The 25,585-nt window shown below is 46.2% G+C and overlaps 1 protein-coding gene across 3 annotated transcripts in view; it reads right to left on the minus strand.

Annotated features, from left to right (window-relative positions):
- Window positions 1–7,540, minus strand: part of TBC1D2 (TBC1 domain family member 2) — a 56,236-nt gene extending 48,696 nt beyond the window's left edge. The window contains exons 1-2 of one of the 3 annotated variants that reach the window (XM_054502149.2): window positions 6,247–7,540; window positions 3,129–3,270 (exon numbers count right to left, since the gene is read on the minus strand). In XM_054502149.2, coding sequence (XP_054358124.1) covers window positions 3,129–3,270; window positions 6,247–6,615 — 511 coding nt within the window. In that variant the 5' untranslated portion in view covers window positions 6,616–7,540. The remainder of the gene's footprint in view (window positions 1–3,128; window positions 3,271–6,246) is intronic. The other 2 variants (XM_063649750.1, XM_054502150.2) reach the window with 2 other exon arrangements.
- Between the last annotated feature and the right edge of the window lie 18,045 nt (window positions 7,541–25,585).

Here is a 25,585-nt window from a genome sequence, read left to right on the forward strand (position 1 = left end):
GGTCTATGAAATGGAAATAGCACTAACTACCCTATAAAATTATTGTGAGGATTAAATAAGATGATGCATGTAAAGTGTTGGGGCAGCAGGCATATTTCATGACGGTACACATTTATACAGGTCCTTTGTAAACTGTAGCTTACTGTGGCAACTTGCTATTCTTATTATTATAAATCTCGTGGGTTCCCTTTGATCTTTCTTGGCTCTGCGGAGACCGTTGTTTAGGTAAAGTATAAAATAAAGTTGTAAATCCTTAAAAGCAGGAGAGAACATGCCTTGCAGATTGCTCAAGAGCAGTGACGAGACACTTTTTACCAGAAGTCTCTGACTCAAAGTCAGACATGGGTCAGGAGGTTTTCAATGACCTGGGAGCTGGCAGCTGCTTCCTCAGGAAGGGTGGAGGCGGGCGAGGTGGGGCAGCCTGCTCCACGTAGCTAATCCAGGCCTTGCTGACTTGCCCAAGACACCAGAAACATCTTTCTAGGTGGGCTGGGAAGGTTTTGCCAGGCCCTGGGTCTGGGAGGAGAGTGCAGGCTTGCTGCAAGGCGAGGAAAGGCTTCAAGAGGAGAAGCTCACGTCCCTGCTTCCTGAGTCTCAGGCAGCATCCTCCTCAGGAGACTGGAACCCAGGTCATCACAGCAGCTCCATCCCTTTCTCCAATGCCCACAGGAGGGGCTGGCCTGGAAGAGGCCTGCCTTGTGTGCTGAAGCAAAGCCGCAGAATTAAAGAACCTGCAAAAGGTTCCCCACAGCAGAAGAGGGCTGAGGATCCCAGAGCCGTTCTTCCACAATCTGCTTCTTCAAATTTCAGTTAAGACACACAGGAATTCTATTATTGCAGAGGTTTCTCCTGGCCTCTAGTCTGGTGCTGATCTTTGCAGCAGCATCAACCCAGGCTGCAGTTTTCTGCAAAACCAGGGTTGTCTGGCTCCCTGGCAGACGGGGAGTGGGGGCTGGAGCAGAAGCAAAGAAACCCTTCAAAAGAAACTCCAAAGAAATTACTAATGATTATTAAGAATAAAAGGAACAGTTATTATAATAATAACAGCACCTATATATGTTTGTGTATATACTATTATGATAGTAATAGCATGGGTGTGTTCTATGCACAGACATATGGACATAGAATAACAATATTATTAGGACAACTCCCATGTATTGAGCACTTACTATGTGCCTGAGGTTATGCTAAGAGATTTACATTCCTTTCCTCATTTAATTATAAAGTTTAGTGTATTGACTTACACATTCACTCCATAAATATCCAATGTGCCAGGCAGGACACCAGGGAGGTGACACTGGCAACAAAAAAAAGGTCCCCACCCTTAAGGGCTAGCGGGTGGAGGTGGACAAGGACAGGGGTAATTATTAATAGAACACAATGGAACAGGTCTCCCTTGAAGGGTTTGAAAAAAGTGTTGAGGGCCCAGAGAGAATCCAGCTGACAAAGTCTGAGAAGGCTTCCAGGAGGCGGCTGGCAAGAAGAGGAGGCAATGCTGGAGCTTGGCCATAGAGAATAAGCAAGAATTTGCCAGGCAAAGGAGAGAGAGAGCAGAGACTCTGCCGAAGCATCAAGCCCAAGGTGGGGACTGGGGGAGCAGGCAGAAGTAAGATCAGGAGGGATGAGCCCTGAGCGCAGGAGTGGGGTGGTGGGTGGCGTTGGATGGCAGTGACGGTTCAGGGTCAGGTTTAAGAAAGCTCACTCAGGCTGCAGAGAAGGGGATGGGTTCTTGCACAGGCCTCCACATGGGGACACTGGAAAGGAGGCCACTGTGACTTTGAGAGATGAGGTCTGACCTGGGCAGTGGCAGCGAGAAAGGCCTGGGTCTGATGTATGGGTCAGAGGGCAAAAATGGCCAGCACAGTGATTGACTGGACTCACTGGCTGGAATTGAGGAAGGGTGGAGGGCAACTACTAGTGGGTACATGGGGGGAAATCTACTGAGAGGAGGGAAGGGAAACAGGGAGAAGGGTTGGTGCAGATGTACTCAGCTATGGACATGCAAAGCACCCAGGTACAGAGGTCCAGGGAGTACTTGGTAACAAGTCCTGCCGTTGCCTATTTGGCCTCCCTGTCAACTGAACATGAAGCACTTTAGACACAGTGTGGCTTTGTACTGGGATCTGATTTTCCACATTCTTGCAGGGGCAGCTGTGAGGTGGTCCACACCGATCCTAAAACCTGCCAATCATGTTCCTGGCTGCAGCGTGGGGGTGGGAGGGTGTGGTCTCCTGGACTCTTCCACGTTGGGATGATCCAAGATTTGGGATCAAGAAACTTCATTTGTGAGTCATCTGGGGGAAAAGGATCCTATCTTACGGGAACACCAGTGATAAAAATCATTGATCTGGCCAGGCATGGTGGCTCATGCCTGTAATCCCAGTACTTTGGGAGGCTGAGGCGGGTGGATCACGAGGTTAGGAGTTCAAGATCAGCCTAGCCAAGATGGTGAAACCCTAAAATACAAAAATTAGCCAGGCGTGGTGGCACGTGCCTGTAATCCCAGCTGCTCGGGAGGCTGAGGCAGAGAATTGCTTAAACCCAGGAGGTGGAAGTTGCAGTGAGCCGAGATTGCACCATTGCACTCCAGCCTGGGCAACAGAATGAGACTCCAGCTCAAAAAAAAAAAAAAAAAAAAAAAAAAAAAATCACTGATCTACCCAACTCACGACACAAATCTACAACACTGCATTTTCTTATTAACCTTCCTCACAGCAATTCTGTGAAAGTTTGATTTCTTGAGGCCTTCCATAATAGTCATCACAATAGTAGCTCACAAGTATTGGGTTCTGACCATGTGCAGGCATTGTTCTAACCATTTTAGGTATATGAATTCATTTAATCCTCATAACATCCCTAAGAAGTAGGGATAATTTATAAACCTCATCTTATGGGGAAGGAAACAAGCTCAGAAAGGTTAAACAACTTGCCTAAAATTATAAAGGACTAGGATTTGAACCCAGGCAGCCTGGCCTCAGCCCAAATTCTTGCCCTAACTAATCCTGAGTCACATCCCTGGCTCTCTGCTTCCTTAGCAGAGGGCTCCTTCTGCTCATTCCCAGCAGGAGGGTAAAGGCTTAATCACCAGAGCCCTGGGTGTGCAGGCAGGAGGGTAGCCCATTGGGTACCTAGCTCGAGGTGCAGGACAGGCCCATTCCCAGCCAGGGCGGCATCAGGGGTGGCAGGAGGTGCCGGCGGGCTGTTGTGGAACTCCCAGCGCTTCATCTGCAGCTGCTGCAGCCAGTACAGCATCGCTTGCTTGGTGGCGGCCTGAGAAGCACAAGGATTAGTTGGCAAGGCCCTGTGCCTGCAGGGTGGCACTGGGTGCGGGAAGAGGGGAAGGTCGTGGGAGGCTTAGGAATGCTCTTTCCCAGGAAAAAAAAGGGTCACTGTAGGTATGTATGCTTCCTGGCCACAGAAGATCATCAGGCTCTGGTCTCGCACTCAGAGGTTCTTAGCTGCTCTGGGCCTCAGTTACCTCATCTGTACTCTGGTGACAATAAGACTCACTGCATAGGACAATGATGAGGATGAAATGAGACAAGGGTATCACACAGTATTTGACACACAGTAGGTGCTCAAAATGTGCTCACTGGATAGAGGAATTTGGAGGTGCTGTGAGAGGGGGAGGTGCACTGAATTCTGATATGCGTGGGTTCCTGATACCATCACTATCTCTGTGTGACATCTCCAAGTCTTTGCTGCCTTTTGTGGAATAGGAGTAATCCTTCTTGCCTTGGGGATGCACTGGAATCATGGATATGAATGGGGACTGGAAAGCCGCATGCACATTGTGACAACATGGTGGCACCTTCCAGGTGCTCTGGCCCTCCAAACAAGTTCATGGTAAATGCTGGTCATTAGTCTCCCAGCACTGCCTGGCGGTGGTCCAAACATCCACTTTCACATCCAATAACTCCTGGATTCTTCAGGAGGGAGGCAAGGCAGGAGTGAGCAGCCCTTTCTACAGATGGAGAAACTAAACCTCTGAAGTCGCCCAGGCATGTGGTGGTAGAGTTGGTCCCAGAACCCTGGTCTATAAGTTGGATTTTATGGCCAGGAGATTAGTGGCTTCGTAAAGAAGACCTGAGATCAGTTGAGGTGGGCTGCAGAAGATGAACAGCTCACCGGGCATGGATGGGGATTCTCACAGAGCTGCCTGCAATCAAGGCAGCATGAGAACAGCAGCGGGCTACATGGCAACAGAGGCAAACTCCCTATCTCAGGGGTTCACTGGTGTGCACTATGCCGGGGGGAGTCTGTGAAAGAGACCCTCAGGCTGTCACACAGGTATCAATAAGATAAATGATGCCCACCAGTGTTCTCTTTCCATACACTCTCCCAGAGAGACCGCAGCACTTCCCAGGTCTTCCCCATGACCTTAATGCTGATGAGCTCCAGCCAAACCTACATACCCCATTTTATTAATTCATTTGACAAGGGTATACTGAGCATTGACATATGTGTCAGAGATAGTGCTAGGCACTGAATACAGGGGTGAGCCAACACACATGGTCCCTGTCCCCTTGGAACTTGAGAGTCTCCTGCAGGGGACATGTACCTGGATGTTCCATGGGCTCCTCATCCTGAGTTCCCTCCTGTCAGTGACTGACCCAACCAGGCAGTCAGCCAGTTACTCCGCCCACTCCTGGACACTCAGGGCTGTATCATGGTTTCCTACTTTTGCTCAGGGTGCTCTCTTGGCCTGGAATACCTTTCTCCCTCTTGTCTGCTTGCCAATTATTTCTTCTTTCAAGCCTTGGGTGTGTCCCTCCTCCAGATGCCTTTCTGGCTAGCCCCTTCCACTTGGTGGAACTGACTCCTCCTGTCACCACACCTTCTTGCACAGACTTATCACAGTGTCTCTACAGAACATTATAGGGTGCATGCAGGTTCTCCGTCAGTCTCTCCCACCAGACTTTAAGCTGTCTGAGAACCAGGGGTGGGGGTGCATTAGCTCCACACCCCAGAGCCAAGTGCAGAGCCAGGAGCAATGGAATACTATTATAAAGACCATGTGTTGAAGACCCTGCATACAGCAGTCAACCTGTGGAAGAGACACATAGACCCAGGAACCACATGACCTCGAAAATGCCTTCCCTGGCCAGGGATTCCTGAGTTTCATTATTTTAACCAAGTCCCCCAGCCTGGTCACCCACCAAGTCCAGTCAGTAAAGGAGAACTGAACCCATGGGCATCCACAGATACCCACTTAGCTGGAGGTGGGGTTGGAGGGGTGCAAAGATGGGGATGGGGTGGGGAAGGCTATCTCCTGGCACATTCTTCTCTGATGCCCATAGAATACTTAGCCCAGAGCTGTCCTTCCAATTAAGTTATGGGACACCTCCTCTTGACATTAGCACTCTGACCTTGGTTCCATCACCTTGTGTGTGCATGTGTGCTTATGCAACAAAAAATTATTAAGTACCCCACTAGGTACCAGGCTGTATTCTAGGTGATGAAATTAATTCAACAATTTGTACATGCCTGTGATGTGTCAAATGCTTACAAACCACCTAGGTTCTGAGAGGTTAAGTAACTTGTCCAGGGTCACACAGCTAGTAAGTAGCAAATGTACAATTTGAATCCAAGCCCGTCTGATTTCAAAGAATGTGGCCTTTCTACTGCTTTAGGCTTTCTCAGTTAAACATGATGATAAAACCTACCCCTTGCTGCTGATAGGAAAACAGGTTTAGGCATGCCTAGATGAACAATCTAGGCTGATCAGTGAAACCTAAGTGTTTATTTTCCTAATCCCTGCCAGTCTCTTCTCAGCATTCACTGACCTTGGCCAAAACATCAAGAAACGGGAATCAGAATCCTGGCCTTGAGAGAGGATTGCAAAGACCATATTTTGACTTACTGAGGTCTCAGGTAAGAAAGTTAAGGTAACTGCACTGTCAGGCACACCCAAAAGTAAAAGTTTTGATTCAGCACTGAGAGGTAGAAAGACTATGAGATTCCAAGATACCCTACTCTCTAGACGCATGGACCTCGGGCCAGTCCTTTCATCTCCCTCTGACTCAGTTTCTTGATCCGTAAAATGGGTCTGTCTTCCCTGCCTTGTGGGAACCCAACGAGGAAATGGGTGGGAATGCACTTTGCAAAGCACAAAGTTCTTGGAACACGTCGGTGACGACAGTTCCAGTCAATTTACTGTGTCCACTTCACACTCGCGCCCAGCCTTGCCCTGCGAAAAGGGGACCTCACGCCGCTGGAAAGGAGAAAGTCGTTCCAGGAATTTACCTTCAGGGTAATAACCCGGCTGGGAGTCTTGATTTCGAAGATCCCCTCCTTAGCGTCCGCCTTGCAGTCAAACACTGCACTGGAGAGGTCGATGCTGTCCAAGGGATTGGCATCCTGCGCCGTCCGCGAGTAATACAGCTGACATTTCCTTTCGTCGTAGAAAAACCAGCGGGATTTCCAGCCCCGGATGGGCCCTTTGCCCCCGAACTTACTTAAATACCCACAGAGTTTCTTGGGGACCGCCTCCAGGGACCGGGCGCAGTCCCCCGATTCTTCCTCCGGAGGCGGCACCTGTGGATCCCTGGCAGACTCTTCGGACCCAGGGGCAGAGGAGCTGGACTCCGGGGCGTTCTCCCCGGCGCCCTGCATCGCTGCCAGCCGGAGATCGCGGAGGGACGAGGGGTCCGCGGGACCACCGGGGACAAATCTCGGAGACTCGGCGGGCAGTTTCCCAAAGGGAGACACCTGGGCGGGGGCGGGGCCGACGGCGGACCCGCCCCCAGGAAGCCACAGGGTCTGGACTGGGTGCGGTGCGCGCGCCTCAAAGACCGCAAACCCACGTTACGGCGGCTGGCCACGCCCCTCCACCGCCAGGCCACGCCCCTGCAGCGCTCAGTCGGCTCCCCGCAAGGCCCGGCTGCTTCCGGCTTTTTCTCCGCGCCAGTCAGCCATCTTTACTGAGGGCAGAGGGCAGCCGTGCTCCCTGGCTTCAGGTTAAAGGCGTAGTGGCACTGAGTTAGGTTAACCGCTGGCAGAGAAGCCTGTCCCTGGCTACACTTCCCTGGTAGTTCGCATAGTCACCTAGAAAGATGGTGCTTTCTTGCACCCGATGGGCTGCTTGTTCCCTCCCTGTGCCGCGCGGGGCACCGTCGGACGGCGCATCTCGCGGCCATTGGCTGAAAGGAACACCGCTGGGAGGCCCTTCTTCCGGCGTCGCCCGGGCAGCGCGGCTCCGGAGCTGTCTGCCACTCTTCTCCCTGGTGTTTCTTCAGCCCCGTCAATGACGCCGCGGACGGCCTTCTTATCCCTCGCCTGACCGCGGTGGCCTCCCCAGCTCTCTGTCCTGGCTCCTATTCGCCTCCCGACAGCGCTGGTTGTGTTGCTTGGGTTGCCCAGGCGCGGCCGCTGCGCTGCGGAAACCCAGTGCCACTCCTGGGGCGTAGTTGGGTGCAGTACATTTGTTTATTTTTATTTTGTTATTGCTATTATTATTTTTACAGACGGTCTGGCTCTGTCACCCAGGCTGGAGCGCAGTGGCGCGATCAGAGCTCACTGCAGTCTCCGCCTCCAGGGCTCAAGCCATCCTCCCGCCTCAGTCTCCCGAGTAGCTGAGACCGCAACAGCGCACCACCACACCCGGCTAATTTTTTAATTGTTTTTTGCAGAGAGGGGGGTCTTGAGCTCCTGGCCTCAAGCGATTCTCCTGCCTCGGCCTCCTAAAGTGCTGAAATTACAGGCGAGAGCCACCGCGCCAGGCTGTTTTGTAAATAAATAAAAGAATTTAGGGTTTGACTAACTTGCTCAACTTCTGCCTCGTTTTACCTGTTTCCCCTTAAACTTCTCCCCTTCCCTCCTAAGGCGCATTTCTCCATTAGGGCTGCGAAGCCCAATTCCGTCCAGCTTTCTTTAGGAGCTTCTTTCCGCCTTTCTCTTGCCCTTTGTTCAGCCCTTCCTCTTACTTCATCGTCTCCCCCTCAGCCATCGTTAACGAGACCCTCATGCACACTCAGTGATATTGACAAGAAGCAGGGTGGGGGTAAAGGCGAGGGCTCTGGAGTCTATTTGCATAATTTTCAGATTCCCACTCTGCAATACTGAGTGATTTACTCAACCTAAAAATGGAGATAACACTTCTTCCCACCCACCCCCGACCCGCCGCCAGACAACTAATGAAATTTATGTTCACTTGCATGGGTCGCTGGGATTTGTAGTCTAACAGGTGGGAAGTTGCAACCAGGGAGCATTTCTCCTAAATGCCAGAGAGCTCTTCATTTGTTATAATTTACAATTTATTTTCTCATTCAAAATAACCATCGTCATACCTAATTTTGTGTTCATAATTTTGTAATTTTTTTAAAATCAGAAGGCCCTTGATAATTCCAATCCCCACAAAACCTGGATCTACACCTGTCTACCCTTAGAGTTGTTTTGATAATTAAATAAAATAATATGTGTGAAGCTCTTAGTACAGAATGTGGGACAAAATATTTCTTTTCTTTTCGAGACAGAGTTTCGCTCTTGTTGCGCAAGCTGGAGTGCAATGGCGCGATCTCGGCTCACCATAACCTCCGCCTCGCGGATTCAAGCGATTCTCCTGCCACCGCACCCAGCCAGTTTCTTTTCTATTTTTTTTAATTTTATTTTTTTGATACAGAGTCTCGCTCTGTCGCCCAAGCTGGAGTGCAGTGGCATGTTCTCCAATCCCCATTCTCCTGCCTCAGCCTCCCGAGTAGCTGGGATTACGTACACGCATCACCATACCCAGCTAATTGTATTTTTAGTAGAGATGGGGTTTCACCATGTTGGCTAGGATGGTCTGGATCTCCTGACCTTGTGATCCACCTGCCTCGGCCTCCCAAAGTGCTGGGATTACAGGCATGAGCCACAGTGCCTGGCCTCATTCCTGATTTTTAAAACCTCTTAATAAAACAAACAGCATACCTTATTTGTTGTAGGTTTTCTAGCTAGGCAATGATAAATATTTGAAAGAATAATTATAATTACAAATATATTACGTACACCAGAAAAACTCAAGTGGTAGCCTGTTTTAAAAAACTGTGCATATGTGTATAGATGTCTCCAGCAGCAAACAAATGGAAAATACAATGGACAACATCCCTTACATAAATGACTTACATAATGAATACCTTATTGCTTTATAGTAGGATATAAGACAAAACAAATATGTCCCTGAGTGAGAAGAGTTAATATTGTAAAGATGCCACATTCCTCAAATTAATCCATACAGTTAATACATTTTCAATCAAACTCTCGATAGACTTTTTTTTTTTTTTTTTTTTTTTGAGACAGAGTCTTGCTCTGTCACCCAGGCTGGAGTGCACTGGAGCGATATCGGCTCACTGCAACCTCTGGGTTTAAGCTATTCTCCTGCCTCAGCCTCCCTAGTAGCTGGGACTACAGGCAGGCCACCATGCTCGGCTAATTTTTGTATTTTCAGTAGAGATGGGGTTTCACCATGTTGGCCAGGCTGGTCTTGAATTCCTGACCTCAAGTGATCCACCCACTTCGGCCTCCCAAAGTGCTAGGATCACAGGCTTGAGCCACCATGCCTGGCCTCGATAGGCTTAAAAAAACTTTTTATTTTTGAATAGTTTTAGAAAAAGTTACAAAGACAATGGGAGAATTTCTGTAGACCCTACATCCAGTTTCCCTAATGTTAACATTTTGCTTAATCCTGGTATGTTTGGCAGAAATAAACATCTAACATTGGTACAAAACTATTGACAAGGCCAGGTGCGGTGGCAGACGCCTGTAATCCCAGCACTTTGGGAGGCCGAGGCTGGTGGATCACGAGGTCAGGAAATCGAGACCATCCTGGCTAACACAGTGAAACCCCATCTCTACTAAATATACAAAAAATTAGCCCGGCATAGTAGCAGGCGCCTATGTTCCCAGCTACTTGGGAGGCTGAGGCAGGAGAATGGCGTGAACCCAGGGGGCGGAGCTTGCAGTGAGCCGAGATCGCGCCACTGCACTCCAGCCTGGGCAACAGAGCGAGACTCCCTCTCAAAAAAAAAAAAACAAAAAACTATTGACAAAACTACAGTCTTTATTTGGATTTTGTCTGTTTTCTACTAATAGCCTTTTTCTGTTCCAAGATCCCATTCAAGATTCCATAATTAGTCATCATGTTCCCTTAGTCTCCTCTGCATTGTGACGTATTTCTGTTTTTCCTTGTTTTTCATGGTCCTGACAGTTTGAAGAATACTAGTCAGGTGTTTTGTAGAATACCTATCACTTTGGGTTTGTCTCATGATTTCACCGAGGTTATGTTTTGGGGGAGACTACCACAGAGGTGAGGTGCCCGTCTCATCACAACATCAGAGTACATGATATCTGCACGGTTCCTATACTGTTAAATTGTGTAGTTTAAATTTTCTCATTTTATTTTATTTATTTTTCTGAGACAGAGTCTTGCTTTCTCGCCCAGGCTGGAGTGCAGTGACACAATCTCGGCTCACTGTAGCCTCCACCTCCCAGGTTCAAACAGTTCTCCTGCCTCAGTTTCCCAAGTAGCTGGGATTACAGGTGTTTGCCACCACACCCAGCTAATTTTTTGTATTTTTAGTAGAGACAGGGTTTCACCATGTTGGCCAGGTTGGTCTCAAACTCCTGACCTCAGGTGATCCACCCACCTCGGCCTCCCAATGTGTTGGGATTATAGGCATCAGCCACCGTGCCCAGCCTAAATTTTCTCATTTTAAAAGGATGTTAAGGCTGGGCGTGGTGGTTTTAATAACAAGAAAAGTTAATCACTTGGATAAGGTAGGGTCTGCCAGATTTCTCTGCTATAAAGCTGCTCCTTTTCATTTCAACACATTGTTCTTTGGAATTGGGTTGCTAAATTCAGTCCCCCCTTATAAGTAGCTCTACCTCCTGGAGGGGTTGATAGGAATTTTTGCAGCCTATTAAAATGATTCTTACATACTCTTTTTTTCCTTCCTGTCTTTCCCCCTTCCCTTTCTTTTCCTTTTTTTTTTTTTTTTTATTTGAGACAGGGTCTGGCTCTGTTGACCAGGCAGGCTGAAGTGTAGTGATGCAATCATCACAGCTCACTGCAGCCTTGACCTTCTGAACTCAAGCAGTCCTCCCACCTCAGCCTCCTGAGTAGCCAGGACTACAGGCACATGCCACCTCATCTGGCTAATTAAAAATTTTTTTTTTTTTTTTTGTAGAGATGGCAGTCTCACTATGTTGCCCAGGCTGGTCTCAAACTCCTGGGCTTACGTGATCCTCCTGCCTCGACCTCCCAAAGTGTTGGGATTACAGGCCTGAGCCACTGTGCCCAGCTTTAAGTTTTACTTTTTCAAAAGTAAACAAGTGAGAGTAGCCAACATTTTGGAGAAAAACGACAACTAGAATGGATTTAACTTACCAGACATTTACATTTAGTAATTTGGCCAACAAGTATTGAGTAAGCACCTTCTGTCAGTCACCATTTAAAATATTAGGGATAGAGTCATGAGTGGGACAAGGTCACAGCTCACATTGAGCTTTCATTCTAGTCAAAGGAGGTAGGTAATAGGCAGGTAAAGAAGTAAATGAACACAGTAACCTCCAGAGTCTCCTAAGTGCTAGAAAGAAAGTGAATAGAATTACAGGAGCAATAGAATTCGGTGTTTTTGGCACATGGACAGGCGCATCAATAGAGCCAAGTACAAAGTTCTGAAAAACAAAAATGTACATATTCAGTTAAGTTTATATATTAATCTTATAGCATCTGTCTTAGTCTATTCAGCCTGCTATAACAAAACACCTTAGGATGGGTATTCTATAAGCAACAGAAACCTCTGCTCACAGTTCTGGAGGCTGGGAAGTCTAAGGTCCAGGTGCCAGCAGATTCAGTGTCTGGTGAGGGCTGCTCTTTGCTTCAAAGATGGCACCTACTTGCTGCCTCCTCACACAGTGGAAGGGGCAAACAGACTCCCTCAAGCCTCGTTTACTAAGGCACTAGTCTCATTCATCAGCACTCCACCCTCAAGGCCTAATCACCTGCTACAGACTCTACCTCTTAATACTATCACATTGGGTTTTAGGTTCCAACATATGAATTTTGAGTGGGATGCCAACATTTACACCATAGCACCATTTATCAAAATAGAGTTTAGGTAAATTAGATGATTACATATATAAAGTGAAACTGTAGTATATACACAATGGGATATTACTCAGTCTTATAAATAATGAGATTCTGACACATGCTACAACATGGATGCAGTACCTAGAAGGCAAACTCGTAGAGACAGAATGTATAATAGAGGTTACCAGAGGCTGGGGGAGGGAGGAATGGGGAATTACTGTTTAATGGCTACAGAGTTTATTTTATTTTATTTATTTAATTTGAGACAGGGTCTCACTCTGTCACCAGTCTGGAGTGCAGTGGCATGATCATGGCTCACCACAGCCTTGACCTCCCAGGCTCAGGTGATCCTCCCACTTCAGCCTCCTGAGTAGCTAGGACTACAGGCACCTGCCACCATGCCTGGCTAAATTTTGTACTTTTAGTAGAGATAGGGTTTTGCCATGTTGCCCATGCTGGTCTGGAACTCCTGGGCTCAAGTGATCCTCCGGCCTCACTCTCCCAAAGTGCTGGGATTACAGATGTGAGCCACTGTGCCCAGCCAGTTTCTTTTCTTTTCTTTCTTTCTTTTTTTTTTTTTTTTGATACAGAGTCTCACTCTGTCGCCCAGGCTGGAGTGCAGTGGCATGATCTCGGCCCACTGCAACCTCTGCCTCCCGGGTTCAAGCAATTCTCTTGCCTCACCCTCCCAAGTAGCTTGGATTACAGGCACCTGCCACCACACCTGGCTAATTGTTGTATTTTTAGTAGAGACAGGGTTTCACTATGTTAGCCAGGCTGGTCTCAAACTCCAGACTTCAAGTGATCCACCCACCTTGGCCTCCCAAAGTGCTGGGATTACAGGTGTGAGCCACCATCCCTGGTCCAGAGTTCCTTTTTCTTTTTTCTTTTTTTAAAATTTATTGAGGTAGGATTGATATACAGAAATTTATACATATTTAAGTATGCACTTTAATGAATTTGGAGATAAGTACATAACTATGAAACCATCACCACAATTAATGCCATTAACATATACATCACCTCCAAAAGTTTCCTGTTACTATTAATTATTATCGCTATTGCGTGATGACACTTAACATGAGGTCTACTCTCAGCACCTTTTTAAGTATACGCCATGGTATTGTGAACTCTAGACACCATGCTGTGCAATGGATCTCTAGGACTTGTTCATCCCAAGTAACTGAAACTATATCCTTTGACCAACACCTCCTCATGTTCTCCCTCCCCCCAGCCCCCAGCAACCACCATTCTACTCTCTGCTCCTCTGAGTCCAACTGTTTTAGATTCCTCGCATAACTGGTATCATACAACGTTTGCCCTTCTGTGTCTGGCTCATTTCACTTAGCATAATGTCCTCTAGGTTCATCCATGTTGTCCCAAATAGGCAGGATTTCCTTCTTTTTTAAGGAAAAAAATGTACTTATAAGTATACATCTGTTCCTGTATTTAAGTTGTTTTAAAGTTGAATATAATTCCTTACCTCAAGAATGGGGATCAGAAATCATTTCTCCCAGCTCCACTTCCGTAAAATGCAACCAAGGAGTCACACACAAATAGCAGATTAATTGAAGCTTTCTTAGAGAAAGAAAGACACAGTTAAACTCTCTGATGCTGTAGATATAAGAACACAGACTAGAACTCTATCATTCTCATGGGAAAAAGTTGGAAGGGATAATGCAGGCTTCTCAATGTTTCCACCCTGTAACAGGGGGAATTGTGTCCCTCTAAATTCATTTGTTAAAGCCTGAGGCCGGGCACTGTGGCTCTCGCTGGTAATCCCAGCACTTTAAGAGGCAGAGGTAGGCAGATCACTTGAGTTTAAGAGTTCGAGGCCAGCCTGGCCAATATGGTGAAACCGCATCTCAACTAAAAACACAAAAATTAGCTGGGTGGCACGCTCATGTAATCCCAGCTACTTGGGTGGCTGAAGCAGGAGAATTGCCTGAATCCGGGAGGCGGAGGCTACGGTGAGCTGAGATCATGCCATTGCACTCCAGCCTGGGTGACAGAGCAAGATTCTGTCCATAAATAAAGTCCTAACCCCCAGTACCTTAGAATGTGACTATATTTGGAGATGGGGTCTTCAGAGAGATAATTAAGGTAAATGCAATCTGATTAGAGTCCTTATAAGAAGAGATTAGGACACAGACACACAGAAGAAAGCCCATGTGAAGACACACCTACAAGGCAAGGAGGGGGGCTTCAGAAGAAATTAACTCTGCTGACATCTTGATCTTGGACTTCTAGCCTCCCAAAGTGTGAGAGAATACATTTCTGTTGTTTGAGACACCCAATCTCTTCCTTGTTATGGCAACCCTAGCAAACTAATACACACCCTAAACAATGGAGTGAGCTTCCTTAGGAAACCCATTCCAGACATAGCCCAAAGTGGCTTAGAGCACCCACGAGATTTATCTGAAGCCTTGCTCTATACACATAAATAAATATGGGTTCATATCAGACAATTTAGTATAAAATATTTTAAATCAATTTCAAAAAAGCAAAATAGTCAAGGCCTGCCCCCAACCACCTCCCTATGAGGACTAGGGAGAGGGGCAGAGTGCATAAGCCTCAGCTGGGGTGTTGGGTGTCAAGAAACATGGCCACTGGAATTTTCGTTTGCCAATTGCAATTTTTAGGGGCCTTGGCTTTCTCATTTGTAAAATAGGGATTATAATACTCCTCAGGGCTTCCTGCCAGATGTCTGTGAATACTGAAAGTAATGATGGAAAAATTTTAGTTCGGTATCCCACATCTGTACCAACACCAACATACTCAGGGTTGCTCCAGGGAAAAAAGAAAATGAAGAAGAAAAAAAGATTTACGTTTTAAGTTTAGGGGTATTATAAGGGAATCTCTGTCGATCTGGATGCATCAATTGTTGTATATCCTAACAGGTGCACTTCTGGTTATTACATCAAAATATGGTCAACACTTCTCCTTACCTTCTTTTCCTTCTGCTGTGGTAGGATTAGCTGCAAGCAACAGGCTGTCAGAAAGCGACATCTTGCGGCCTTTGTGGGACCTGCCCTCCGGGACACAGTACTTGGTGTTCTCAAACTCTTGTCAAGGGCTTAAAAGAGGCACAAAGCACTACTCCCTGTCTACCCAAAACAGTCAGGTTACTAATTTGACCCCCTTAAATTCAGTATATTTTAAATGTTCGTCTAACCCATTCATTTAGTGAAAGCATGAGAAACTGATTTTCTATCAGCAAAATCATGTATTTGTGTTCAGTATAAGTTTATTACATGCACTAATAAAGCATTATACTTCAAACTATTTCGAGTTGCCTTCCAAGTCACAATATTTTCTTCTCTTACAATGGGATAATTTTAGTTCTTTTAGTAATGAAGGAGTAACTTACAGGAATGTGGTTATACAGTTTTATTAAACATATGTTAAAATTTTAGGCTTTCTTGTTAGGAAAATATATATTCCCTCACGTATCTATTTTTGAATAATATCATTATTAATTAGCATTATTTATGTTTATTTGACACAGGATTTTCAAATCATATGTTTTAAAGAAATTAGGTTCACTTAAAACTATAAGTCATTTGCAAATGGGATTTCTCACTGATAGTTTTTCTATAAACATTGATTCAGACGGTGATTATTGGAAACTAGAGGAAAGAGAAAGAAAGTTTAGTTTTACATGAATACCTCATAATATAACATGATCTCAGAGGCCAAAATGGTCTCCCCAAGCTACCTGGCAGGATGTTTAGTTTTACATGAATACCTCATAATATAACATGATCTCAGAGGCCAAAATGGTCTCCCCAAGCTACCTGGCAGGATCATTGTAATAAATGACCTCTCCGTCAGTCAAATCTTGCTTCACTGAACATAATGGAAATTCAGTTCCGCATGCCAAGCACAGCATTTTAGGTACAGAAACTTGAGCAAAATACCCAACACTGCAGACATTGAACATTCTCCTATTTTATATTCCATCTCAAATTCTGAATGTGAAACAGATTCTACAGAAGGAACTTCAGTTCCAGACAACATGGGGGCTATTTTTAGTTTAATTTTTATAAATTTAAAACCCAGAAAATGAAAAACTAGACTTCTGTGTTTTATGTTCTTGGTGTGCTTGGCAAGAAATGTGGCAAAGTCATTTAATGGGTAGACAAAAGAAATATCCATGGGAAATTAGATATCAAATCTTGGCAGTATTTTCATATATTTTCTAATGTTTCTGGGTCAGGTCGCCTGGATTTGAATTCTGGCTCCATCACTCACTCTATCAGTCAAGGTTAACTTAGAGTTAACCTCTCTGTGCCTGAGTTTCTTTGTATAATTATGGCACCTATCCCATAGCATTGTTATGTGACTATGTGAGATAAAACGTGTCAAGTGTTTAGCACAAGAAGCATTTAACAAATGTCAGCTACTAACTTTCATGCACATCCATGTGAAGAGACCACCAAACAGGCTTTGTGTGAGCAACAAGGCTGTTTATTTCACCTGGGTGCAGGTGGGCTGAGACCGAAAAGAGAGTCAGTGAAGGGAGATGGGGTGGGGCCATTTTATAGGATTTGGGTAGGTAAAGGAAAAAAGGGGGGTTGTTCTCTGGCGGGCAGGAGTGGGGGTCACAAGGTGCTCAGTTGGGGAGGTTTTGAGCCAGGATGAGCCAGGAGAAGGAATTTCACAAGATAATGTCATCAGTTAAGGCGGGAACAGGCCATTTTCACTTCTTTTGTTGTGGAATGTCATCAGTTAAGGCAGGAACCAGCCATCTGGATGTGTACGTGCAGGTCACAGGGGATATGATGGCTTAGCTTGGGCTCAGAGGCCTGACATTCCCGTCTTCTTATATTAATAAGAAAAATAAAATGAAATAGTGGTAAAATGTTGGGACAGCCAAAATTTTTTGGGGGTGGTATGGAGAGATAATGGGCGATGTTTCTCAGGGCTGCTTTGAGCGGGATTAGGGGTGGCATGGGAACCTAAAGTGGGAGAGATTAAGCTGAAGGAAGATTTTGTGGTAAGGGATGATATTGCGGGGCTGTTAGAAGAAACATTTGTCATTTAGAATTATTGGTGATGGCCTGGATACGGTTTTGTATGAATTGAAAAACTAAACGGAATGAGAGAAGGAGAAAGACAAGTATTAAAGGTCTAAGAATTGGGAGGACCTAGGACATCTAATTAGAGAGTGCCTAAGGAGGTTCAGCATAGTCCTGCCAGCAAAGATTATTTATTTACTCCAAGAGTCAAGAGTGGCAGTTTGGGGATAGCACTGGGAGATATCAGCTGTGATGGCCTGGAGAAAGAGTGTAAACCGGCAGTGTAAACAAGAGCAGGGCATGTATGAGTAGTTGAGGACGGAGAATAGGAGTATGACTAGACAGAAGATAGTAGGGATGACAAGTTTTTTGGGGCACAGTCCAAGTTGGTCTGGTGTCTAGAATGAGACTGGGGCCTAATAAAAAGGAGCATCTATACAGGAGCTCAAATGGGCTGTACCTTGTAGCATTCTGAGGACAGGCCTGAATTCTGAGAAGGGAAAGTGGTAAAAGTATTGTCTAGTCCTTTTTAAGTTGGGGGCTGAGCTTGGTGAGGTGTGTTTTTAAAAGACCATTAGTCTGTTCTACCTTTCCTGAAGACTGAGGACTGTAAGGGATATAAAGGATTCACTGAATACCAAGAGCCTGAAAAAAAAAGCTTGGCTGATTTGACTAATAAAGGCCAGTCTGCTATTGGACTGTATAGAGGTGGGAAGGCCAAACCGAGGAATTATGTCTGACAGAAAGGAAGAAATGACCGTGGTGGCCTTCTTAGACCCTGTGGGAAAGGCCTGTACCTATCCAGTGAAAGTGTCTACCTAGACCAAGAGGTATTTTAGTTTCCTGACTCAGGGCATGTTGAGTAAAGACAAATTGCCAGTCCTGGGCGGGGGCAAATCCCTGAGCTTGATGTGTAGGGAAGGGAGGGGGCCTGAATAATCCCTGAGAAGTAGTAGAATAGCAGATGGAACACTGAGAAGTTATTTCCTTGAGGATAGATTTCCACGATGGAAAGAAAATGAGAGGTTCTAGGAGGCGGGCTAGTGGCTTGTGCTATAGCATAGCCTGCCTTTGCTGGTGTGTGGCGAAGTGCAACTGCCATCAATAAACCAAGTGTGATCAGGGTGAGGAACAGGAAAGAAGGAAATACGCAGAAATGGGGTAAATGTCAGATGGATCAGAGAGATACAGTCATGGGGGTTAGGTGTGGTATCAGGAATAATATGGGAGGCCAGATTGAAGTCCGGGCCAGGAACAATGGTAATTGTGGGAGACTCAACAAAGACTGAGCACAGCTGAAGGAGCCGGGAGCAGAAAGTATATGCGTCAGGTGGGAGGAAGAAAATAGATTTTGGAAGTTATGAGAACTATAGAGAGTGAGTTGAGCATAGTTTGTGATTTTAAGGGCCTCTAAAAGTATTAGGGCGGTAGTGGCCACCGCAAGCCAACTTGAGGGCTAGGCAAGACAGTAAGGTCAAGTTGTTTGGATAAAAAGGCTACAGGGTGCGGTCCTGGTTCTTGTGTCTGCACAGCCCTGCACTTCAGCTGTGGGTAATGAAAAATGTTGGGATCAGTCAGGGAGAGCTAGGGTGGGGGTAGTCTCTAAAGTTGTCTTCAAGTAACCGAAAGAGGAGTGGGGAAAGGATTTAGGATCTATGGGGTCAGCTAGGTTTCCTTTTGTGAGTTTATATTCTGGTTCTGTTAGGATGGCAAAACCAGGTATCTAAAGTCAAAAGTACCTAACCATGCCTAGGAAGGAAAGGATTTGTTGTTTTGTAGAAGGTGCTGGGGTTTGAGAGATCAGTCGGACAGGATCAGCAGGGAGAGAACGTGTGTTTTTATGCGAATTATGCCGAGATAGGTAACAGATGAGGAAGAAATTTGGGCTTGACTGAAGTAATGGGGGCTGTCTGTGAAGCTTTGCAGCAGTACAGCCCAGGTGATTTGCTGAGGCTGATGGGTGTCAGGGTCAGTCCAAGTGAAAGCGAAGAGAGGCTGGGATGAAGGGTGCAAAGGAATAGTAAAGAAAGCATGTTTGAGATCCAGAACAGAATAATGGGTTGCGGAGGGAGGTATTGAGGATAGGAGAGTATATGGGTTTGACACCACGGGGTGGATAGGCAAAACAATTTGGTTGATAAGGCGCAGATCCTGAACTAACCTGTAAGCCTTGTCTGGTTTTAGGACAGGTGAAATGGGGCAATCGTAAGGGGAGTTTATAGGCTTTAAAAGGCCATGCTGTAGCAGGGGATTGATAACAGACTTTAATCCTTTTAAAGCATGATGTGGGATGGGATATTGGCATTGAGCGGTATAAGGGTGATTAGGTTTTAATGAGATGGTAAGGGGTGCATGATCAGTCGCCAAAGAGGGAGTAGAGGTGTCCTATACTTGTGGGCTAAGGTGGGGAGATAAAAGGGGAGATGTGAAGAAGGCTTTGAACTGGGGGAAAAGGCGGCAATGAGGTGTGGCTGTAGCCCAGGGAAGCAGATAATTTAGTTAAAGTGTCTTGGCCTAATAAGGGAACTGGGCAGGTGGGGATAATTAAAAAGGAGTGCTTAAAAGAGTATTGTCTAAGTTGGTACCAGAGTTGGGGAGTTTTAAGAGGTTTAGAAGCCTGGCCGTCAGTACCTACAACAGTTATGGAGGCAAGGGAAACAAGCCTTTGAAAAGAAGGTAATGTGGAGTGGGTTGCCTCTATATTGATTAAGAAGGGGATGGACTTACCCTCCACTGTGAGAGTTACCTAGAGCATCTGTGATGGTCCTGTAGGCTTCTGAGGTGATTGGGCAGTGTCAGTCTTCAGCTGCTAAGCTGAGAAGATTTGGGAAGGAGTCAGTCCGAGAGCCTTGGGCCAGAGTTCTAGGGGCTCTGGGAGTGGCTGCCAGGTGAGTTGAACAGTCCGATTTTCAGTGGGGTCCTGCACAGATGGGACATGGCTTAGGAGGAATCCTGGGCTGTGGGCATTCCTTGGCCCAGTGGCTAGATTTCCAGCACTTGTAGCAAGCTCCTGGGGGAGGAGGTTCTGGAGGAAACCCTGGCCACTGCGGTTTAGGCGTTTGGAAGTTCTTGTGTGCTGGAGATGTGGCTGGGCTTTCTCTCACAGTGGAGGCAAGGAATTGCAACTCAGAAACATGTTGCTACTTGGCTGCCTCTACTTTATTATTGTACACCTTGAAGGTGACGTTAATTAAGTCCTGTTGTGGGGTTTGAGGGCTGGAGTTTAATTTTTGGAGTTTCATTTAATGTCAGGAGCCGATTGGGTAATAAAATATATATTGAGAATGAAACGGCCTTTTGACCTTTTAGGGTCTAGGACTGTAAAGCGTCTCAGGGTTGCTGCTGAACGAGTCATGAACTGGGCTGGGTTTTTCATATTTGATGAAAGAGCCTAAATTATAACTGATTTGGGAGAGGTTGGATAAAGAAAAAGGAGCATTAACCTTGACTATGCCTTTAGCTCCAGCCACCTTTTTAAGAGGAAATTTCTGGGCAGGTTGGGGAGGGCTAGTCGCGGAACGAAACTGTAAGCCAACTGGGTGTGAGGAGGGCAGTGATAGAAGGAGTATAGGGTGGAGGAGCGGAGGCTGAGGAAGAATTGGGACCTGGCTTGGCCTGGCGAGGAGCAGCCTGGGGAGGAGGGGAGAGGTCAGATGGGTCTGTAGAAAAGGAAGATTAGAAAGACTCAGCGACGCTTGGGGTTGGGACTGAGAGGACAGGTGGGAGGGAAAGGAGGATTGGGGACGAGTCACATTGGGAACAGAGAGTAGGGAGGGAACAATGTGTAAAAGAATGCCTGGACGTCAGGCAACTCAGACCGTTTGCCCATTTTACGACAAGAATTATCTAGATCTTGTAAGATGGAAAAATCGAAAGTGCCATTTTCTGGCTATTTGGAGCCATTGTCAAGTTTGTATTGGGGCCAAGTGGTGTTGCAGAAAATAAGACGCTTAGATTTTAGGTCAGGTGAGAGTTTGAAGAGGTTTTAAGTTCTTAACACAGGCTAAGGGAGAAGAAGGAGGAATGGAGAGTGGAAGCTTGCCCATAGTGAAGGAGGCAACTTTAAAGAGAAGGGTAGAGACATGGAGAAAAGGGGTGGGGAGCAGCCCTGGGCTGCAATGTGGGTGAGCAGCCAAAGCAGGCGTCCCCACAATTGACTTGCCACCAAGGGAACGTGGGTGAATGATCAAGGCAGGCGTCCCCGTGGTGATCAGACATCAATGGAACGTGGGTGAATAATCAGGCAGGTGTCCCCGCAGTGATTAGACACAAACGGAAGGCTGCCTTCCCTAGTCCGTGACTGGTGCTGGAGTTTTGGATCCATGGATAAAATGTGTCTCCTTTGTCTCTACCAGAAAATGAATTGAAATTAAGAGAAGGGAGAGATTGAAGTGTGGCGCCAAGATTGAAAGGAGAAAGAGGTTGAGGGATACTGAGGGAGGTTGGAGAAGAGAGTAAAAAGGGGCCTCTTACCGGATTTGAAATTTGTGAGATGTTCCTTGGGCTGGTCGGTCTGAGGACCCGAGGGTGTAGGTGGATCTTTCTCACAGAGCAAAGAGCAGGGGGACAGGGGATTGATCTCCCAAGGGAGGTCCCCCGATCCGAGTCACGGCACCAAATTTCATGCGCCAAATTTCATGTGCGTCCATGTGAAGAGACCACCAAACAGGCTTTGTGTGAGCAAAAACAGCCGAACGGGCTGTTTATTTCACCTGGGTGCATGCAGGCTGAGTCTGAAAAGAGAGTCAGTGAAGGGAGACAGGGGTGGGGCCGTTTTATAGGATTTGGGTAGGTAAAGGAAAAAAGGGGGGTTGTTCTCTGGTGGGCAGGAGTGGGGGTCACAAGGTGTTCAGTAGGGGAGCTTTTGAGCCAGGATGAGCCAGGAGAAGGAATTTCACAAGATAATGTCATCAGTTAAGTCAGGAACAGGCCATTTTAACAATATTATTATGAATTCTGGGAACCTTTGAGCTAATAGGAAACTCCTAACATTCCTTTGATTCAGGTTGTGGTTCAAACTCTTATTTTTATTCCAGGGTAGTTCAAACTCTTATTTATTTTTATTCCAGGATAGCAGACAAGCTAGTTTTTCTGTCTGGTGCATATTCTGCCTGTTGCTGTTTTCATTAAGTAACAGGAGGCTCTGTGCTCTCTTAGATAGGAGTCAACTAGATAGTAATGTTTCTGCAACAAGAAATAATGTCCCTTTCAAAATGTAAAATGGCCATTGGCCTGAAGAGGTGGTGTGGCTTCATGATCTGTCAGTGGCAAGTTCAAGCAGCTGCCTTGCTCATTTCTGTTGAGTTCCTGGGGCTCTCGCTGCAGAGCTGTGCCTTTTGTTGACCTCCTGTTCTGTTCACACACGCTACAAATCTCAGGGCAGCTCACAATGACAGAAGGCACAGGGCAAGAGGGAGAAGTGTGAACACCACTCTATCACTATTTCACATGAAGGCTGACACCACAGAATGCAACAAAAGCCACTCAAATGCCTACAGAGAGAATACAGGTAATAATATATATGAGTAAAGTGGGCTGAGTGTAAGGGAAAAAAGCTCTACAGTGCAGGCAGAATAACAAATGTCAATTGATACTTGGACGCTGGGTATTAATAGGCAGTGGCGGAGGCTGTGTGAACTGAAGAACATATATCCCATATAAAGGAGGCTCTCAGCTCTGTTATGTTTTACAAGAGAACCTTGAAATGCAGGTTTTGTTTATATAATGATAATACTAAGAAGAAGCACAAAAACACTGTAGGCAAACATTGAGCTAGTAAAGAAAACACATCTGTTCCTTCAAATGACATGCGTGTCATCAACTTGCAACCTCTGCAACATGGGTCTTTGGGCTTATCCATTTCAACCTCTCACCCTCTGCAGGCATTCCCTCTCCAGTCTCCCTGTTGGAACCCTTCCTGTGATGGGCTGGTCCCTTCTTCACCAGGCTCTGCGTTCTATTATGTAAACGGTTATGTTTACTGAGTTGATGTTGTCTGTTTGGAATTTGCTGCAGTTTGTCCTCCTTTGATCCTTTGGAGAACTGAAGAGTAAAACAGCCTGGTTTTTGTTTTGTTTTGTTTTTTTGTTTGTTTTGAGACGAAGTCTCGCTCTGTCACCCAGCCTGGAGTGCAGTGGCACGACCTTGGCTCACTACAACCTCTGCCTCCCAGGTTCAAGTGATTCTCCTGCCTCAGCCTCCTGAGTAACTGGGATTACAGGCAAGCACCACCACACCTGGCTAATTTTTGTATTTTTGTTAGAGACAGGGTTTCACCATGTTGGTCAGGCTTGTCTCAAACTTCTGACCTCGTGATCCGCCCATCTAGGCCTCCCAAAGTGCTGGGATTATAGGCGTGAGCCACCACGCCCAGCCAGACAGCTTGTTTTATATATGATGGCTTCCCTAGGAAGTAACTAACAGTTGTCATGCCATACTTCCCCATTACCCCCAAGTCTTCCTTAAACTGTGTCGCCCATGACATAGTTTCTAGGCTTAAATTTATCACTATCCAGTTCCTCACCTCTGGAAGTGCTCCTTCAGAAACCTCATGGTCAGAACTGAAGGTTTGATGGCAGGGCAAACAAAGGCAGACATCTTGTAAATTTCTTTTCTGAGATGCTAAGCAATGGGGACATCTGCCCTGCCAAGTCACGTCTTCCCCCTTTGGCACATATTTTGGGGTAATTAGGGAATGGGGAGAGGAAAAATACCACTTTTGCAAAGCTACGTGGAAAAGTAGAACAATTTTACTGGGAAAGGCATTTGCTTCAAGTTGATGCATGGGATTTTTTACAGACACTGCATTTGTGTTTAACCTGGGACCTCGGATACTCTGAGTACCGCAAAGAGATACAGAAGCTCCCCCGGGAAGAGGAAGAAGTCAATCAGATTGGCTGTCTGGGAAGCCAGCGATGGGTGTCAGGTACTTTTGGGGAGCACAAGGAAGGCTGGGCAGAATCAAGCCTCCCTGAGGAAGGGAGAAGTATGAATAACTCACAACCAATGGCCTTGAAAGGGTGGGAGAGGACATGGGTTGGGAATGTCATTATGGTTCTCAAGGCCTGCAGAGCCCCAACCCCTCTCCCCACCCTGTCCTCTCAGAACTTCTCACTTAAACCAGTCTTAGGACTTGTAAAGGGTGGAAGTGATGCCCTGAGGTTATGGTTGGAGGCTGTCTATGAAGGTAGGGAGCACCTATGTGCTTGGAGATGAGGCTTCCCCAGCTTTGAAGGATCTCATCTCTGGATGGAATTAGCAGTGGCTCCTTAGGGCTAAATGGCTATGACTGCATGCAGTGGGACTACATATAGGGATATAAATACGTGAACATATGCAATTTTTAAAACAAAAATGTCATCCTTTCCCTATTTTTCTTCATTGCATCCCCTCCCCCTTAATATTATATCATGGAGCTCTTTTCAAGTCAATAGATATTAGATTTGCCTTATTCCTTTTAACTATGGTATTCCATAGTTTCACTCACGTCTGTGTAAAGAGACCACCAAACAGGTTTTGTGTGAGCAATAAAGCTGTTTATTTAACCTGGGTGCAAGCGGGCTGAGTCCGAAAACAGTGAAGGGAGATAGGGGTGGGGCCGTTTTATAAGATTTGGGTAGGTAAAGTAAAATTACAGTCAAAGGGGGGGTTCTCTGACGGGCAGGAGTGGGGGTCACAAGGTACTCAGTGGGGGAGCTTTTGAGCCAGGATGAGCCAGGAGAAGGAATTTCACAAGATAATGTCATCAGTGAAGGCAGGAACAGGCCATTTTCACTTTTGTGGTGGAATGTCATCAGTTAAGGCAGGAACCGGCCATCTGGACGTGTACGTGCAGGTCACAGGGGATATGATGGCTTAGCTTGGGCTCAGAGGCCTGACATTCCCGTCTTCTTATATTAATAAGAAAAATAAAATGAAATAGTGGTAAAATGTTGGGACAGCCAAAATTTTTTGGGGGTGGTATGGAGAGATAATGGGTGATGTTTCTCAGGGCTGCTTTGAGCGGGATTAGGGGTGGCATGGGAACCTAAAGTGGGAGAGATTAAGCTGAAGGAAGATTTTGTGGTAAGGGATGATATTGCGGGGCTGTTAGAAGAAACATTTGTCATTTAGAATTATTGGTGATGGCCTGGATACGGTTTTGTATGAATTGAAAAACTAAACAGAATGAGAGAAGGAGAAAGACAAGTATTAAAGGTCTAAGAATTGGGAGGACCTAGGACATCTAATTAGAGAGTGCCTAAGGAGGTTCAGCATAGTCCTGCCAGCAAAGATTATTTATTTACTCCAAGAGTCAAGAGTGGCAGTTTGGGGATAGCACCAGGAGATATCAGCTGTGATGGCTTGGAGAAACAGTGTAAACCGGTAGTGTAAACAAGAGCAGGGCATGTATGAGTAGTTGAGGATGGTGAATAGGAGTATGACTAGACAGAAGATAGTAGGGATGACAAGTTTTTTGGGGCACAGTCCAAGTTGGTCTGGTGTCTGGAATGAGACT

Source organism: Pongo pygmaeus, chromosome 13 (assembly GCF_028885625.2).
Source record: "Pongo pygmaeus isolate AG05252 chromosome 13, NHGRI_mPonPyg2-v2.0_pri, whole genome shotgun sequence".
NCBI classification, from domain to species: domain Eukaryota; kingdom Metazoa; phylum Chordata; class Mammalia; order Primates; family Hominidae; genus Pongo; species Pongo pygmaeus.